The sequence below is a fragment of the Leucopleurus acutus genome (assembly GCF_964270905.1).
Source record: "Leucopleurus acutus genome assembly, chromosome: 7".
Taxonomy (NCBI): domain Eukaryota; kingdom Metazoa; phylum Chordata; class Mammalia; order Artiodactyla; family Delphinidae; genus Leucopleurus; species Leucopleurus acutus.
The window spans coordinates 82,151,896-82,169,574 of NC_139150.1; the positions used below are offsets into that span (position 1 = coordinate 82,151,896).

The following is a 17,679-nucleotide window of genomic DNA, read 5'->3' on the forward strand; positions in this document are numbered from 1 at the left end:
TGCCTACAGGATTGGAGAAGATACTTACATGTGCCCAAGATGGAGTACTTCAGATCCCCTTCCTCCTGGCTTCCTTCATTGCCTCCTATCCCCATCTAGTAGTAAAACATTTCTTTTCTATTTAAATAAATAAACCTATAGCTCAAGGGTTTATGATCAGTTAAAGAGTATGAAGAACCAACGAAAAATGAGAAGGACAGTAAATACTTTGTAACTAGATTTTTAAAAATTTGTAAATTAAAGTACCATAAAAATTTTACCCACTTTAAATCCAAGCAAAACAAATCCCAAATGAAGAATTAATCTTCATTTCTCAGGGGAACAGGGTTATTGTAAAACAACACACAGCAACATTCTGAGGACATCTAACACTTGCAGCCAAGTGTTTAGCCACAGTAGCAGTAGCACCTTCTGGTCCTCTAACTCAGTGATTTTCAAAGTGTGGAACATATACCTTCACTAATTTGGAAAGCAGAATCATTTCCCAGAAAATCTTCCAGTAGTCTTATTGAACATTATGATTTTTTTTTTTTTTTTTTTTGCGGTACGCAGGCCTCTCACTGTTGTGGCCTCTCCCATTGCAGAGCACAGGCTCCGGACACGCAAGCTCAGCGGCCATGGCTCACGGGCCCAGCCGCTCTGCGGCATGTGGGATCTTCCCGGACCGGGGCACGAACCCGTGTCCCCTGCCTCAGCAGGCGGACTCTCAACCACTGCGCCACCAGGGAAGCCTGAACATTATGATTTTAAAGGTTGTAAATATTCTACAAAAACTGTACCTACGTGTTCATACTAATGATCAGGTTTTGTTCATCTCAATTAATGCATCTTCATATCTTTTGAGTGCTGTTTACATTTTTTAAGTTGTATGCTTTAATTATATCTCAAAGTAATAAAAATGGTTCAATGATTCACTGAAGGATTAAAAGTAGTAATGAAAATAGTAAATAATGCAACTTATAATAACACATAAATTTTAAAATGAAGAAGAATCTAATACAGTGAATATAGAATATAAATCTGCATGTGTCAGCACAAGAGTGATTGTCACATAAGCAAATGAAAAGGAAAATTATAAATAGAAAATTAACATAGTGAATATTTGAAATTTCAATTTATTGAGTCATCAATCTATTTGTTCCTAGCTTCCTGCTATGAAACATGGTCAGACCAGTGGCCTAAAGACATTATAGTTTTTGTTTCACTTCCAAAGCACAATGACCTGTATGAGTCTTTCCAGAACAGAACAAGTACCAAGTAATGCTTTCCAGAACAAAAGTGATGAATTTTGTTGCTAAAGAAAAAGCCAAAAAAACAAAGAGCACTGCTTATAGTAAAACCAGGTGCAAGTCAAACTATCAACAATAGACTTATTATACCAGCCACAAGGTTAATGAGAAATATCACACTCACAAACAAACAAAAAACAGAACTATTGGCAAAATGCCTTTATCAGATAGATGTACTAGAGGCTACAGTGTGAAAAAACAATTAACTATGCACATGTTAGCAGATATTCAACTTCAGAGTTGGACAAAACCAGTGATATGTGGAGTCTGAATCAATACAACAGGAGTAAGAAATACACAATAAAATTTGATCTATTTATCACTGAATATCCACGAGAAGAGACTTTTCTATTCATTCATTATGTTTGAGCCATGATGTAAAATTTTAAAAAGGTAATACTGGAATCAGTATTATCAATGCACTACCACAAATATAAGAGGTTATACCTGAACAACATCTACACTGAGATTTATTCCCAGGCAACAAGTAATGGTGAACAATATGTCTCTTGATCTTGATTCAATATTTTAAAAAAATGGTAAAAATTCTGAATACAATCAAATCAAAGTCATGGCCTATTCTACTTTTTTTTAAACACCTTTACTGAGATATAATTCACATATTTTATGTATCACATAAAATCTACCCACTTCAAGTGTGAAACGTATACCTCCTTTGATGTATACATCTCTGCAAAGAAACTCTGTATTCTGCTCATCTCCCTTTCAATTTCTCTTACCCAATTTTTCATCTCAGTCTATTATTTCACCTTTTTATATAACATTACCGACACCTTGACTTTTACAAAATGTTCTAGCTCCTTAGTTTTTATTAAATCAAAAAATAGGTGCTGTCTAAAATCAATTTCTCTGTTCCCCGTAGCAAATCTTTTTCAAAGTACACTTTCACTTTGGACATTAAGTACAGTGTTCTTCTCCTTTTATGTGGCAGAAACTTTCCTTCAGCTGGCATGAGATCAACTAAGATCCAGTGTTTGCTTCTAAGTAAGTGGAGTGGATGTTTCTTTACTGTCTATCTTGTTGCTGTTTAATGCCAGCTCTCAGATTTTATGCTGAGGCTTAGCCAATGTAAATTTACATTATCGCTTTGATAATTTAGGAGTAGTAAACTCTGTCTTAGCATTTCTCTTTTGGGTTTACAATAAGCAGCCACATAACAGACAGGATTTCTATATCCAGCTTTTTGACTGGCTCAGCCCTCAACACGTGGAGTTTCTCATAGTGTTGTTTCCCTGTGTGAGGGAGAACACCCACCACAACTGTATACCTTCTGCCTAGTACAGTCACTGTCTGGTCCCTACTTTTAAAATCTATTATTCCACACAGTAAAATAGATTCCAGATGGTATACTGTCCATCAGTCCCAAAGCTTGCCCTTATCTCTTCTTCACTTGTCACTGTAATTATCCCAAGAACTACTTTACTTCTCATGACCTTGATTATTTTCCTACAAGTGAGACTTCCAAATAAGGTACCAGGTTTTCCTAAGTGACCCATCAATAGTATATCCAGCAGAAATTCCTCTAAGTTCCTCAGCCTTGGATGATATTTTTATATAGGGTTGGGGCCAAGTTGACTATTTCCTTCTCATAATTACCTGGTCATTTTGGCAGCAATCAATGGCAGCAGGAAGAAGGGCAATCAAATATCTGTGCTTAAGTTCCCCTATTACGTGGCATTTATTTTGGTGCAAAATTGAGTAGTTTTCCTTTATTAATTTTCCAGTGCCTCTTGGGCCACTGGGAGAAATTCTCTCTGGTGAAGACACTAGAAAATTCTATTACTGTCTAAACAAGTAGATCATTACGTTAATAATACTTGTAAACCAGAAAAAAAATTGTTATAATGAATGCTGTAGAAGGAAAAAAGAATCAAATAACCCCTCTAGAATAATACAAGATGATTTATCCAGTTAACCAATGCTCGGAAATATCATTTTTGCACAGCCCTAGTGTAATAACTGATGCTCGTAAAGATGAGCCCGAGGCACTACAAAATTCTATAGAAAATGTTATAATTAACATAGTTTATGTTAAGAGCATAGTTTAGTATAGTCTACTTATTTATTGGCTGCGTTGGGTCTCTGTTGCTGCACACAGACTTTCTCTAGTTGTGGCGAGCAGGGGCTACTCTTCATTGCAGTGCGCGGGCTTCTCATTGCGGTGGCTCCTCTTGTTGTGGAGCACAGGCTCTAGGCATGTGGGCTTCAGTAGTTGTGGCACGCAGCCTCAGTAGTTGTGGCTCGTGGGCTCTAGAGCACAGGCTCAGTAGTTGTGGCACACGGGCTTAGTTGCTCCACAGCATGTGGGATCTTCCTGGACCAGGGATCGAACCCGTGTCCCCTGAATTGGCAGGCAGTCTTAATCACTGCACCACCAGGGAAGTCCCTAGTCTAATTCTTTTAAAACTGGTAACCCAAGCATGATAGGTATAGCCACTCCATTAAGCCAAACATCTGCTAAAACAATACCTATTCCCAACAGATCAAATGGCAGTTTAACAGATAAGAAAATAACTATTCATTTCCCATACATACAGCACCTCCTAGAGTACACTCCAGGCTTAGTGTGTTATTTCCCTGGATACCACACACACAAAAAGAAATTGATTGGTTTTATTAAATTATCTCTTTGATTTGGTTATTAATGACATTTATTTAATAGAAGCATAAAAGAACAAAACATTGTGTAAATAGGCTAAGAAAAACAAACAAATGTCATAAACTATTTTACAACAAGGTTGAAAAGGAAAAGTTTCCCCTCAAAGTCTTTCTTTCTTTAAGTAAAACTGTCACTGAGTATTTTTTTTAACATCTTTATTGGAGTATAATTGCTTTACAATGGTGTGTTAGTTTCTGCTTTATAACAAAGTGAATCAGCTATACATATACATATATCCCCATATGTCCTTCCTCTTGCATCTCCCTCCCACCTTCCCTATCCCACCCCTCTAGGTGGACACAAAGCATCGAGCTGATCTCTCTGTGCTATGCACTGCTTCCCACTAGCTATCTATTTTACATTTGGTAGTGTATATCTGTCCATGCCACTCTCTCACTTAGTCCCAGCTTACCTTCCCCCTCCCCATATCTTCAAGTACATTCTCTACGTCTGTGTCTTTATTCCTGTCCTGCCTCTAGGTTCTTCAGAACCTTTTTTTTTTTTTTTTAGATTCCATATATATGTGTGAGCATATGGTATTTGTTTTGCTCTTTCTGACTTACTTCACTCTGTGTGAGCCTCTAGGTCCATTCACCTCACTACAAATAACTCAAGTTTTTTATGGCTGAGTAATATTCCATTGTATATATGTGCCACATCTTTGTCCATTCATCGGTCGATGGACACTTAGGTTGCTTCCATGTCCTGGCTATTGTAAATAGAGCTGCAATGAACATTGTGGTACATGACTCCTTTTGAATTATGGTTTTCTCAGGGTATATGCCCAGCAGTGGGATTGCTGGGTCGTATGGTAGTTCTATTTTTAGTTTTTAAAGAACCTCCATACTGTTCTCCATAGTGGCTGTATCAATTTACATTCCCACCAACAGAGCTAGAGGGTTCCCTTTTCTCTAAACCCTCTCCAGCATTTATTGTTTGTAGATATTTTGACTGGTGTGAGGTGATACCTCATTGTAGTTTTGATTTGCACTTCTCTAATGATTTCACTGAGTATTTTTAATAAGAGACCTCTGGTCTTACAAATGTGATTTTTTTACTTGAAATAATTTAATCCTGTTTTTCTCCCTTCCCTATCTCTCCCTCATTTGTAAAAAGGCAGATGAATTTAAAACTCAGAAAATAACTGCCTGAAATTGCCAAAACTAACAAATATAATATGTGTCAATCTGCTTTCCTAGTAGATAAAAACCAGAACCTCTTATAAAAAGTAGCAAACACATGGGAGTTAATCCAATATAAAATGCTCCTCAGAACAGTGGTGTCATGGTCAGATGCACTGCTATCTTAAAAATGCAAAAATGCACTGAAAACCAAAGCAAAACAATTTGATTTACTTAGTTGTACCTGCTCATCTCTTTGTCTCCACTCTTGCCAATTTTCTTCCCGTGAATCCTTCTGTACTGGGTTTGGTAATGATAGCTCATGCTGAGCATTACAAATGCCATGGGAGGATTTCTGGGGAATTTTCTTAAAAGCAAGATTCCTGAGCTACGAAACAAACAAAAAATTAAATTCAGTTTACCAATCCTGAGATACAAATGATTATTTTGGAAGTTAAGAAATCAATATTTTTATACTTCTAAATACTCATTATGCTAACTCACAAAGTCACTATTTGAATTTTTTGTAGTCTTTGTAGAATGCTAATTTCACCAGCATTTGAGATAATTTTGGTGGATTTCTCGATGAAATGATTAATAAGTGAGAATGGATTATACTCTACTATACCACCATTTTAATGAGTCTGCTTTACTAAAGGGAAGTTTATAGGAGTAGAGAACAGGATAACAAGTATGCTTTTAAAATGCAAAACAATAGCGTTCAATAAGATTAAAGTTTAATAGCTTATAAATTTAAAAGTTTAAATAGTGAGAGAAGATAGCTTAAGGAACTCTAACAACTACTTTGCTAGTCCTGAAAAATACAGGGCCTAGTCCACAAAGTAACATAATGAACTAAAACTGTACTGGCCAAGCCACTCCCAACAATAAGAAAAATCTTAGTCACAGAGGTTGACACAGGGAGAAAAATACTGAGAGGTTACTATGGATTAAAATGTATTATCTCAAAACATACGTTGTAGGCCTAACCCTTGCTCTCTGTGAATGTGACCTTATTTGGAAATAGGATCTTTGCAAATATAATCAAGTTAAGATTAAGGTTATACTGAATTAGGGTGGGCCCTAATCCAATGAAGGGTATAGACAAAGATACACAAAGAGAACACCATGTAACAGAAGAGGCAGACTGGAAAGATGCAGCCACTAGCCAAGGAACGTCAAGGACTGACAGCTACCATAAGAAACTAGGATGAGGCAAGCAGGGAGTCTACTCAGTCTCAGAGAGCGCCTGGCCCTGCTGACACCATGGTTAGAACTTCCAGCCTCTAGAACTGTTAAGAGAATAAATTTCTGTTGTTTTAAGCCACCTGGTTTGTGGTACTTTGTTACAGCAGCCCTAGGAAACCAATGAAGAGGCTTTAAATCAAGGATCAACAATTTAACTGATAATCAATAGACTGTTCTGCAAGAGTGATGAGATACAAACATCACTTTAAGCAGCTGTTTTCTGCTGTGGAAAAGACAGAGTAGAGGGGATGCTGCTAGAGACAAAGCCATGGCAGGTACACTACTGATTTATTACAGAAAGTAGACTGACAGAACTATAGCTGTGGAAGTGGGAAGGGAGGATCCTCAGGCTCATTCTCAGTAATGTAATGTAAACCCCACTATTACCTTATTTTTTGTTCCCCACATCTAATACCAAAAAGAAAATGGGGGCTTCCCTGGTGGTGCAGTGGTTGAGAGTCCGCCTGCCGATGCAGGGGACTCAGGTTCGTGCCCCGCTCTGGGAAGATCCCACATGCCGCGGAGCGGCTGGGCCCGTGAGCCATGGTCACTGAGCCTGCGCGTCCAGAGCCTGTGCTCCTCAATGGGAGAGGCCACAACAGTGGGAGGCCCGCGTACCGCAAAAAAAAAAAAAAAAAAGAAAAGAAAAAAAAGAAAATGGTGGGCAATCAAAAGTTCTGTAAGACTGGACTTCTGAAAGGTTGTATGGTGAGAAAAATGTCTTTTAAAGTGACTCTCTGTGTGGCAGCATTTTAAAGAGATACTTAGAAAGCAATGGTGATGGAAATAAATTGAAAAGGCTTTTTCTAAGTCTTGGGATATTATAAAATGAATATGGGGGAAAAAACACTTTTACTACTTCTCTCATTAAGTGATATTGAGAAAAGTCCTTAATACCTAACTGCTTCTTCTGTTAAAAGACAGACAGACACAGACTAGAGGTGTTTTTCAATGTTTCTTTTAAAAATAAATGGGCGCATTAAATGTTGGTCACGTAACTCATGCTAGGCATGTCTAGGGGAGAAGGGCCTGTTTACTACCCTTAAGAAACAGATGACCATCAAATGCATAAATGTTCAAGGTTAGTCATAGGCTTATTGTCTAGTCATAGGATTATTGTCTATAACAGTAAAAAAAAAAAAAAAAGGAAACAACCTAAATGTTTATCACAACAATCTGATTAAGTAAACTATGACAAAGCCACATAATTTTAAATAATGTGGATAAAATAATGTAGATCTTTATTTACTCATGGAAAACTGCTCATGCTAATTTTTAAAAAGCCAGTTATGAAAGTCTATTATATAGTCTCATTTTCATTTAAGTAAAATATGAATGTATATATGAATGTATCTATATATTCAAGTCAACTTATATATGTATACAGAAAACACATACCAAAATATTAATTTCTTATATCTCTAGTTATATTTACAAATGACCTTTGTTTCCTTTTAAGACTTTGTTTTTCAGAAATGTTTTGGAATGAGCACATAAGCTTCCGTAGACAAAAAAAAAAAGGCAATTTAAAATATGTTCATTACATCTGACTTCAAATACACACAAATTTATATCCATTCATTCAAGTCATATTTACCAAGTACCTATGGACCAGGAACTGTGGATACATAGGTCAACAAGATAGTATCTACCCTCATGATGCATACAACCTACTGGGAAAGCAGACATGAATAATTATAATTGCTACCTCATTTGCTTCACTCTGTTGCTGTTCCTTCTTTTTTCTTCTTTTCTCTCTTTTTTTCTCATTTGTAGTTGATTTATTTGTTTGAGACTTTCCAGTATTCCGACCTTTGCCTTTTCCAGGCTCAGAATCAGAACCACTGCCACTATCCACTTGCAACAAGGCAAAACGAGAAGCAGTAGTGGGAACAGAACTAAGTACTGCTGAGGCCATTGTAAGGGTTTTTCTTTTAAAATACTTCTGTCAAGAATAATTCCTGTGGGAAGAGAGAAAGGAGGAAGATGAATAAACACAGTAGAATTTGTTTCAGATTTTAGAATATATATATACACACACACACACACACATACACTTCTCCTGACACTGAATTTAGTTAACAGTTGGATTCGTACACACAGTTCTACTGGTAGAAACATACTTTTTAAACTTAAGTAAACAACGTAAGATTGTATAATATAAAAAAGAAAAATGATGTACTGAGATTTCACAATTATTACAAGAATACCACCAATACAATGTATTGATTTTCCATATACAGTTTTCAAAAATTAATTATTTTCCTCTTTCTCTTTTTTTTTTTTTTTTTTTTGCAGTACGTGGGCCTCTCACTGTTGTGGCCTCTCCCGTTGAGGAGCACAGGCTCCGGACGCGCCGGCTCAGCGGCCATGGCTCACGGGCCCAGCCGCTCCGCGGTATGTGGGATCTTCCTGGACCGGGGCACGAACCCGTGCCCCCTGCATCGGCAGGTGGACTCTCAACCACTGCGCCACCAGGGAAGCCCTTTCCTCTTTCTTTTAAATACACTGCTGTATATTTACATATTTATGGAGAATATCCTAATATATACATATATATGAAGAATATCCTAAATCTGATTAATATATACGTATTTATGGAGAACATCCTAAATCAATATGGTTTACAATGGAAGAGTAAGAATATCATTTTTCACCGCACAGAGAGACCATTGGTCCAACTACATGCTTATCCCCAACTTCCAAGACAGGAAAAAAGGAGTAGGAAACAAAGAACATTCTTACCGTGTACAAATTCTGCTTAAGTTTGATTCTAGAGAAGTGACAGCAAAATAGAGAACTTAAATTCTCTCAACCAAAGGAAACTTTTCAAAATCACCTTCCACCATTATCTTTTAGTTCACTAGTCTCAGTGCCCCCTACCTCTCTTAGCTTTTTTTTCTTTTATTGAAGTATAGTTAATTTACAATGTTGTGTTAGTTTCAAGTGTACAGCAAAGTGATTCAATTATTTATATATATATACACATATATATTCTTTTTCAGATTCTTTTCTATCATAGGTTATTACAAGACAGTGATTATAGTTCCCTCTGCTATACAGCAGGTGCTTGTTGTTTACCAATTTTATATATAGTAGTGTGTATATGTTAATCCCAAACTCCTAATTTATCTCCCCCCACTATCCCCCCTTGGTAAGTGTAAGTTTGTTTTCTATGTTTGTGAATCTATTTGTTTTGTAAATAAGTTTATTTGTATCATTTTTTTAGATTCCACATATGTGATATCATATGATATTTGAGTTTCTCTGATTTACTTCACTTAATATGATCATATGTAGGTCCATCCATGTTGCTGCAAATGGCATTATTTCATTCTTTTTATGGCTGAGTAATATTCCATTGTATGTATATACATCTTCTTTAACCATTCATCTGTCGATATTTAGGTTGCTTCCATGTTTTGGTTACTGTAAATAGCGCTGATACGAACATTGGGTTGCATGTATCTTTTTGAATTAGAGTTTTCTCCAGATATACGCCTAGGAGTGGGATTGCTGAATCATATGGCAACTCTATTTTTAGTTTTTTCAGGAGCCTCCATACTGTTCTCCATAGAGGCTGCCCCAATTTACATTCCCACCAACAGTGCAGGAGGGTTCCCTTTTCTCCACAGCCTCCCCAGCATTTATCATTTGTACTTTTTAATGATGGCCATTCTGACTGGTGTGAGGTGATACCTCACTGTAGTTTAGATTTGCATTTCCCTAATAGTTAGCAATACTGAGCATCTTTATGAGCCTGTTGGCCATCTGTATGTCTTCTTTGAAGAAATGTCTATTTAGGCCTTCTGCCTATTTTTTGATTGGGTTTTTTTTTATGTTAAGCTATATGAGCTGTTTGTATATTTTGGAAATTAATCCCTTGTTGGTACCTTTCAGCTTTTTAAGAGCCTTTTAAACCTAAGACAGGATTGCAAAGGTCCTCTAGTAAAATATATGTACATAAAAAACTGAATCACTTTGCTGTACACCAGAAACTAACACAACATTGTAAATCAACTATACACCAATTAAAAAAAAACTTTTTACAAAAAAGGTCCTCTAGTAATATCTAACCCAAATCCTTTTTTACAGATGAGGCAACTGGTACTTAGACTGGTTAGGTCATTCTGCAAGTTACTGGCAAAGTCAGGACCTGAAACTAGATTTGCTGAACCTTACTCTGCAATTTCTAAGTAAGCAGCCTTGTAACTACTAGAAGACTAAGTACTCTCTCAATTCAAAAGAAACAGATTCTCTTAATAAGTTGTGAAACTGAGAAACTTGTTTATTTTGAAATGTATTGAGTACATAACTGAATAAACTATTAAGTTTTTTTAAAAAAAGGAACACTCCAAGTACCTAGCACTAAGATTAACAAAATGTTAACCCACCCCATGCCTCTCCCCAATAGCAACCCCCCAACTCCCACTCTGTCCAGAGATAATTATTATTCTGATTTGTTACTTATTACTTTGTTTTTCTTTATAGTTTTATCATGTCTGTCTTGAGCCACAGTGCTCATATCTGAACTAGCTACTGTTATTTCCACAATATCCTACTGTTTACACAGGTCCACCCTATTCATTGTGGGAAGGGACTGTGTGAAAGTGTGAATACTAAGAGGTGAGGATCACTGAGGTCCATTTTGAAAGCTAACCACACACTACAGTTTGCATGTTTTCAGGAGGGAACAAAAATGAGAAGCATACGTTCAATCTTCCATCTTAACCTAAGAATCTAGAAAATTATTTGGAAATCTTTCAATTTTTTGTTAAACAATGAAAAAAATCAAAAGAAGAACTGAGATTTGAAGATGTCATCTAATAATTATGAAATCAAAGTATTTTTATCACAATACCACATTAATACCTACTGCTCCTATGTTCAGAAGCATACAGATTAAGATAAAATACCACAACATACAGAGATGACATCACACCATTAAAATTATGACGTATTTTTAGGCTTAAATCTTTCCCACAGACATGAGAATTAAGGCTTTGTAAGTTACTATAAGGAAGAAAATATTACAAAATGAAAAGGAAATTCCAGACTCAAAAATATTAAGGAAAACATTAATTCTGCTTCAACTTCAACATGCCATGTTAAAATCCTGTAAGTTTTAGTAGCTTTGACCACTTTAGGTACACTAATCCTACACAGTTGTTCTACAACTACTGTATTTAATTTTAACTGTCGCAACTATAAATTGCATATGATAGCTGTTCACAAATATTCACCGCCCCTCCCTGAAAGAGAATTGCGTATCACTCTCATGTTGAATGCAGGCTGGCCATGTGACTACCAGTGAAATATAAGCTTTAAAAAGCTTTAAAAGCCAGAACATGGTTCACCATGTTCTCTTTTCTCTGCTTCTGTTATTGTGGAAGTGTATGCTGAGATGAAGCCTCCTAGAGTCAAGTCTGATGGAGTCTAAAACTACAATGAACAAAATCTCCTTACTAACCTGTAATGGATATGTAGCTTGAGCAAGAAAGCAACTTTGCTGCTTTAAGCTGCTGAGGTTTTCGGGTTGCTACTGCAATATAATCTAACCTTATCATCACTGATAGCTTACACAATACATTTCCTCTCCATTTCAGGACTGATATCAAAACTATGAATTTCATATTTGGATTGTTCTGCATGAGTGAAATGTTCACAGGTGTTCTAAATATCTCTCCAAAGCTCACAGAAATTTTTTTTCTTTGAAATGAAAAGAAAAAAGTTTTTAGGCATTGAGAATTTGTGGTTGAGCAGTCGGCCACTGAAGAGTCAGAGACCTAAAGATTATACCTAACAATGCATAAGGAAAACACCAATCTATCTGAAACCCAAGAATCACAGTAGAGACTATCTCTTATACAGTGGACACACACAACAAGCAATAAATATTTCCTGAATGAATGAAAAGAATAAAAGAAAGACAAAGTGAAAAGAAAGCACCAGAACAAATACTGTTAACTGAGAAAAGAATCAGTGATAAACACTCAAAATAATTATTTTTCTGAGGCAGCTACCTATGCTACATCTTAGCAACCCATGTGTTTAAATACTTTCTCTAACTAATGAAAGGGTAAATGGAAAGGGTAAATGCTCACCTCCAATGATCCCTTGTTCGGTAAGGGGTACAGGTAGAAGAATAGGAGAGTGGTAGCCACCTGCACTATACTCTACATAATAGTAAATACTAAAGGCCAAAAATAGCTCTACTCAGCAGCTGAGGGAGTAAGGAGATGGGACAACTGGAAGGGCTCATCATCTGTACTCAAGCTGTACTTAAAAAAAAAAAAAAAGTAATAAACAGCCAACATATCAACTACCTCATTAGCCATGAGAGAAATCTGTATACTATGTCAAAAATCTATATACCATACACTAACCAGTACTTCAGAGGTGGAAGAGGGGGGAAATGTAAATTTTAAATGAAAGAAGGGAATAAAAATATAAAAATAATCCCCAATTTGTAAATATGTGTATTATTTATTTACATACCAAAAGGAGGAAATGCATGGGACTACTCCTTTTCCTTTCTATAATTTTCACTATTTCCCCAAATATTCTGTAACGACCACATTCCTTCTATAAGAAAAAACTCTCATCGTGAAAAGGAAAAATGGTCATCTATACCCAAATTCAAAAAAGAAAAACATAATGTAATCAAAGCAATATTGATTTTTCTGCCCTGTGTCAAAACTTAAAAAGGGCAACTACAGGTCAGAATTAACAATGACATGCCTCAGGTTCTTTTATGTTAGTGATTGAGAAGATAAATGACACAAAGCAATTGTCAAAGACTGATTATGGTGCATGTTTTTAAGAGAACATTGCCTTCATTAACAGATTTTTCAGAATTTGCAAAAAGATAATCATGTTATACAATCCAGGAATTCATTTGTAACTGCTTTAAAACCTTGAAGAGAAAAAGAGATAAATAAGCAGACCACAAAAACATGAGACTTTTAAAGATACTATTTCAGGGAAAGGCTAAGGTCAGTATTCTTGTGAGGCTACGGTTAGAGGTCTTGTGTCCTCAACTTCTGCATCTCCACCTACGGTCATATCTAAGAGATACTTGGATAAATAGATTCAGAGTTCTTCTCCCTCCCCCTGTTATTTTCCCTTTCTTTATGCATCACATGGTCTTTAAAATCCAGATACCGGAGTATATATAAATGCTCATTTATAAACATACACTTAAATAACAAGGACATAATTAAGGTACACAAAACAAAAATACAATGGACATCCACTAAGCTACCTACATTGGTCAGTCTATGAATGCAGTGGCTAGTGTTCTATGTTAAACAGTTACAAATTACTAAAATACTACACAAATTAGGTTTTTAGTCCAGAAATTTAATGATTATTTTCTATGTTTCTCCCTCTTCCCTTTGAGTCTCCTTTTATTTTATTTATTTATTTATTTATATATTGGCCACACCCCGCAGCATATGGGATCTTAGTTCCCCAACCAGGGATCAAACCTGCAGAGTCTTAACCACTGGACCACCAGGGAAATCCTGAGTCTCCTTTTAAAAAATAATTTAAAGGCTAATTTAAGTAGTTGAAGGAAGACCAAAGAAAATTTGAAAGATAATTTGAAAACAAATGTTTCAGGTCAAATGCACAAGAAACAAATAAGTTTACAACTATGCAGGCAGCTCATCACACATAAGTGCAACATTCTATAATTTCTTAATGAATCCATTAGTAAAAACTATTAATTCCTCTATACTTAAAATTGCAGCAAAATCAAATTATAGTGAAGTCTCCACTTTATATATACTCAATACTAGAAAAGCCAATTACTTATTAAATATTAGAGCATATGTTAGGGCTTTCTATAGCAACTGTCCTTCCTCAGATTTTGTACTCCAGCAAAACAAACTACTTAAAATTTCCTGACCACACATTTAGTTTTACTTGCTCAAATCTTTTTGCTGTGCCTTTTGCCTAAAATGCCCTCCATCTCTTCCACTTACAACTTGTATTTGTTCCTTAAAATCCTGCTCAGATGCTAGGATCTCTATAACGCTTTCTCTGACCTGCCTGTTTAATCATTCCCTCTTTTGTAATATTTCTGTAGTTTATATTTACTTTTATTACTGAATAGATTTAATTAAAATTATCTGTTTACTGTTGTGCCTAGCCCCTTATAATCCTGATTTCAACATCCTGAAAGGCAAGAGCTTCTTCTTTCCACCCCTAACAAAACCACAGGACCTGGCACACAGAAGATGCATTTATTGAATTTGTTTTTTTAAAAAATATTTACATTCCCCAAGTACACAGCTATCTATGCATTCAAAGACAAGCTCTAAAATAGAATGGAGCTAAAGAAAATGCAAAGTGCACTAGAGATAATCCTCAATTCCCAGAATGCAAATGTGAGTTAACAGTGATTATTAGCAGTTCAAAGTTGCTTCATTATAAGGGCCATTCTACTAACTGATTATCACCACAACTAATTTTGTTTAGGAAACATATTTGTTTAGGAAACACAACTGGTTTCAAAGTATTGATTAAAAAGAACTAGGGTACATGAGGAGCTTAAGTAAACTACTTTTTTAAATGAATAGCCTAAACTGCAAGCAGAAGGATTTATAAACAGCTGATCCTCTTGGGCTCCTCTACTAAGGTTCTGAGGACCAGTGCCACTATGATGTAATCCCTTTAGACTATGATCTCTCTAAGGTCAAGAAAGATGGTAGGAGTAGCCATACCTCAGGTCCAGGGAACCACAATTAGGGCACTTCAAAACTGGTATATGTATAAGCTCCTCAATCAAGACCAAATATATCCCTTTTATAAAATGTAATGATAGTCATCTTCTATTAACACTATCGACCAGTAAGCCTGATGAAAAAAGAAGTGAATACCATGTAGATACCAACTAGTGTGGTCTCACTGAAATGTAGCTTAGATTAAAAAAAAACAAAAACCATAAAATGAAATGGCATTGAGTATGAATGACTTAATGCCTGGTGAAATTTTTTTATATTATTTCACGTCTGTTCCTCAAATAACACAACTACACAATATCTTTCACTTTGGCTTCTTATAAAGTAAGGTTCACAACCAGTAAGTGCCAAGAGCATACCAAAACTTTGCTCGCAACAAACTTAACGCAAACAAACCATATAAACTTAATGGGTATGCCCTAAATTCCATTTTTTTCCTTCATAGTTAAATACTGCCTCCCATCTCCAATCTGCATCACCTAATTTCTGTGGGTTGAAAAACCTAGGCAAAAAGTACAAGCAGGTACCGGTTGAGGACCTAAGGGATTCGCCTATAAATAAAGCACATGTATTTTCATTTGCCCCAGTGATCTCTTGGTCAACTTTTGGGTTCTTCACTCTTAAAGAGTGAAGCCACCTGATTATCTTATAGATAAGTTTGTTGTAACCATTTATGACAATATCTTCCATTAATTAGGATTTGACTGATGAGAACTTAAGTGTTATGAACCTGTTGAGAAAAAAAATCTACGTTTCCACAGATTAAAGATTTAAAAAATGTTTAATTGCCACAAAGTTCAATATTCTTATGGCTGCAAGTCAAATTTATTAAACTGATGATTCAGGTTACAATCACAAGCACGTCTACTACGTAAAGAAATAGTAATGAACAGTGCAGAGAAAATTTCACTGGCTTTTCAGTAGAGGAAAGACGATCTTTCATTAGTGCTTCTAATGAAAGCCATAGCACCTACTCAATTGTAGAATCTAGCTAAGGTAAGAATGAAAAATCTAAAACAAGGCGGAGAGAAAAGACAATTTAATAAGTCATTTTTTATCACTGTTCAATATCTACCAAGCACCCTAAGTGCTAGAGATGACAAAAATTCTGGAAGAGTGCTTGTTCCAAACAATAACTACAAAAAACAAACAAAATTCAAAACCCTTCTCCCTTTTACTCTTCAATAGTTAGCGGAGAGGAGGAGAAGCACTTTACTCAGAAAGTAATTCACTATACCTCATTCACGAATGAAAGCCAAATTTCACCCACAGGCTGTTAACCAATGCTCCAAAACTTATTCGCGCAAAGTACATACAGAAGGAAACAGGGCTGGGCGAGACCTAACTCGGGCAGAGAAGCGGCTTCAAAACCTGAAAGGGAGAAAACAGCGAGTCAGGTCGAAGCTCCAGAAATTTCCGAGCGCCTGGCTCCCCGGGCGGGAGCGCGATGCCCGCGGCGGGGAGGGGGCGGCGGCACCTGTCACTCGACGGCCCAGAGACCGCGGTCGACCCCGGCCCCGGCCCCCGCGGGGTCTCGGGAGCCGCAGGCACCGCCCGGGCGCCTGGGCCTGAGGTCGGCGTGGGTCTCTCTCCGCCGCCCCCGAGACCAGAGCCGAGCGTCGGGGCCGCGGCCCTTCCCAAGGAGCGGCCCTCCCGCGCACTCTGCCCAGCGGCTCCGGACAGCGGGGCCCATCGCCTCAGGCCGAGTCCCCAACTGCCGAGACTGGGGCGCACGGAGCAGCGCGGCCGAGCCGCCACCACCGCCTCAGGGGCCCCGGAGCGGTCCCCCGCGAGGCGGCCCGCCCTCCGCGTACTCACCGGGCCTCCCTGGCCGCCGGCACGGCCCTCCTCTCCCTCCTCCCCCCGCCGCCGCCGCCGCTCCGCGGCTCCTGGGGCGGCCGCACTGGGCGTTGGGACTGCGCTGGGTCAAGTGTCGGGGGGCAGGGGCGGGCTCGCTCCGGGCGGGGGTCGCACGGTGGACCCGCGAGCGGGCGCGGAGCACTAACGGGCCCCGGGGCGCCGGGCCGGGCGGACCGCGGCGGGGAGCGCGGCTGCGGGCTGCGGTGAGGGGCGGGGAAAACGCGGCCGCGAGCCGAGGGCGGGAGGGAAGTCCCGGCGGAGGGGGCGGCTTGAGAGCCGCGGGGCGGAGCGGGGGAGGGGCCTGACGCGCCCGCCGCCGCGCGCGGGGGTTTGTTTATTTTCTAGGTTGGTTGCTGCGCTGTCGCGTGGGTAGGGGTTCGCGGGTGACGTGAGCGCCCGGAGTTGGGGGAAAGGACCAGACCCACCTGCTGGAGAAGGGGAGCTACGGGGGCCGGGCAGGGTCCAAACGTCTCACGTAGGCGGCGGCGCCGCGGTCTTCGGGGTTACCGGGAAGAGAAGGGCTTACCCGGGGTAGGTGGAAGGACGGAGGCCTCCCGAGAGAATAGGACTCCAGGCTATTTCTCCGCAGTTCGGCGGCTTCACCTGAATCGCGGAGAGCAGTTAGAGAGCCCTGCAGTGGAAAAGGGCCAGTGGAACGTGGGGGCCCGAATTCCCAGCCCCTCCGGGCTCGACCTCCAGTTAGTGAAGTAGGGTTGGTCCTGCAAACAAGATTT

General features: G+C 38.6%; 1 protein-coding gene across 3 annotated transcripts in view; it reads right to left on the reverse strand.

Annotated features, from left to right (window-relative positions):
- Nucleotides 1-17,093, reverse strand: part of GKAP1 (G kinase anchoring protein 1) — an 80,997-nt gene extending 63,904 nt beyond the window's left edge. For all 3 annotated transcript variants that reach the window (XM_082843058.1, XM_082843057.1, XM_082843056.1), the window contains exons 1-4: nucleotides 16,904-17,093; nucleotides 16,323-16,456; nucleotides 8,047-8,299; nucleotides 5,335-5,478 (exon numbers count right to left, since the gene is read on the reverse strand). In XM_082843058.1, the coding sequence (XP_082699184.1) occupies nucleotides 5,335-5,478; nucleotides 8,047-8,256 (354 nt within the window). In that variant the 5' untranslated portion in view covers nucleotides 8,257-8,299; nucleotides 16,323-16,456; nucleotides 16,904-17,093. The remainder of the gene's footprint in view (nucleotides 1-5,334; nucleotides 5,479-8,046; nucleotides 8,300-16,322; nucleotides 16,457-16,903) is intronic.
- Nucleotides 17,094-17,679: the final 586 nt, after the last annotated feature.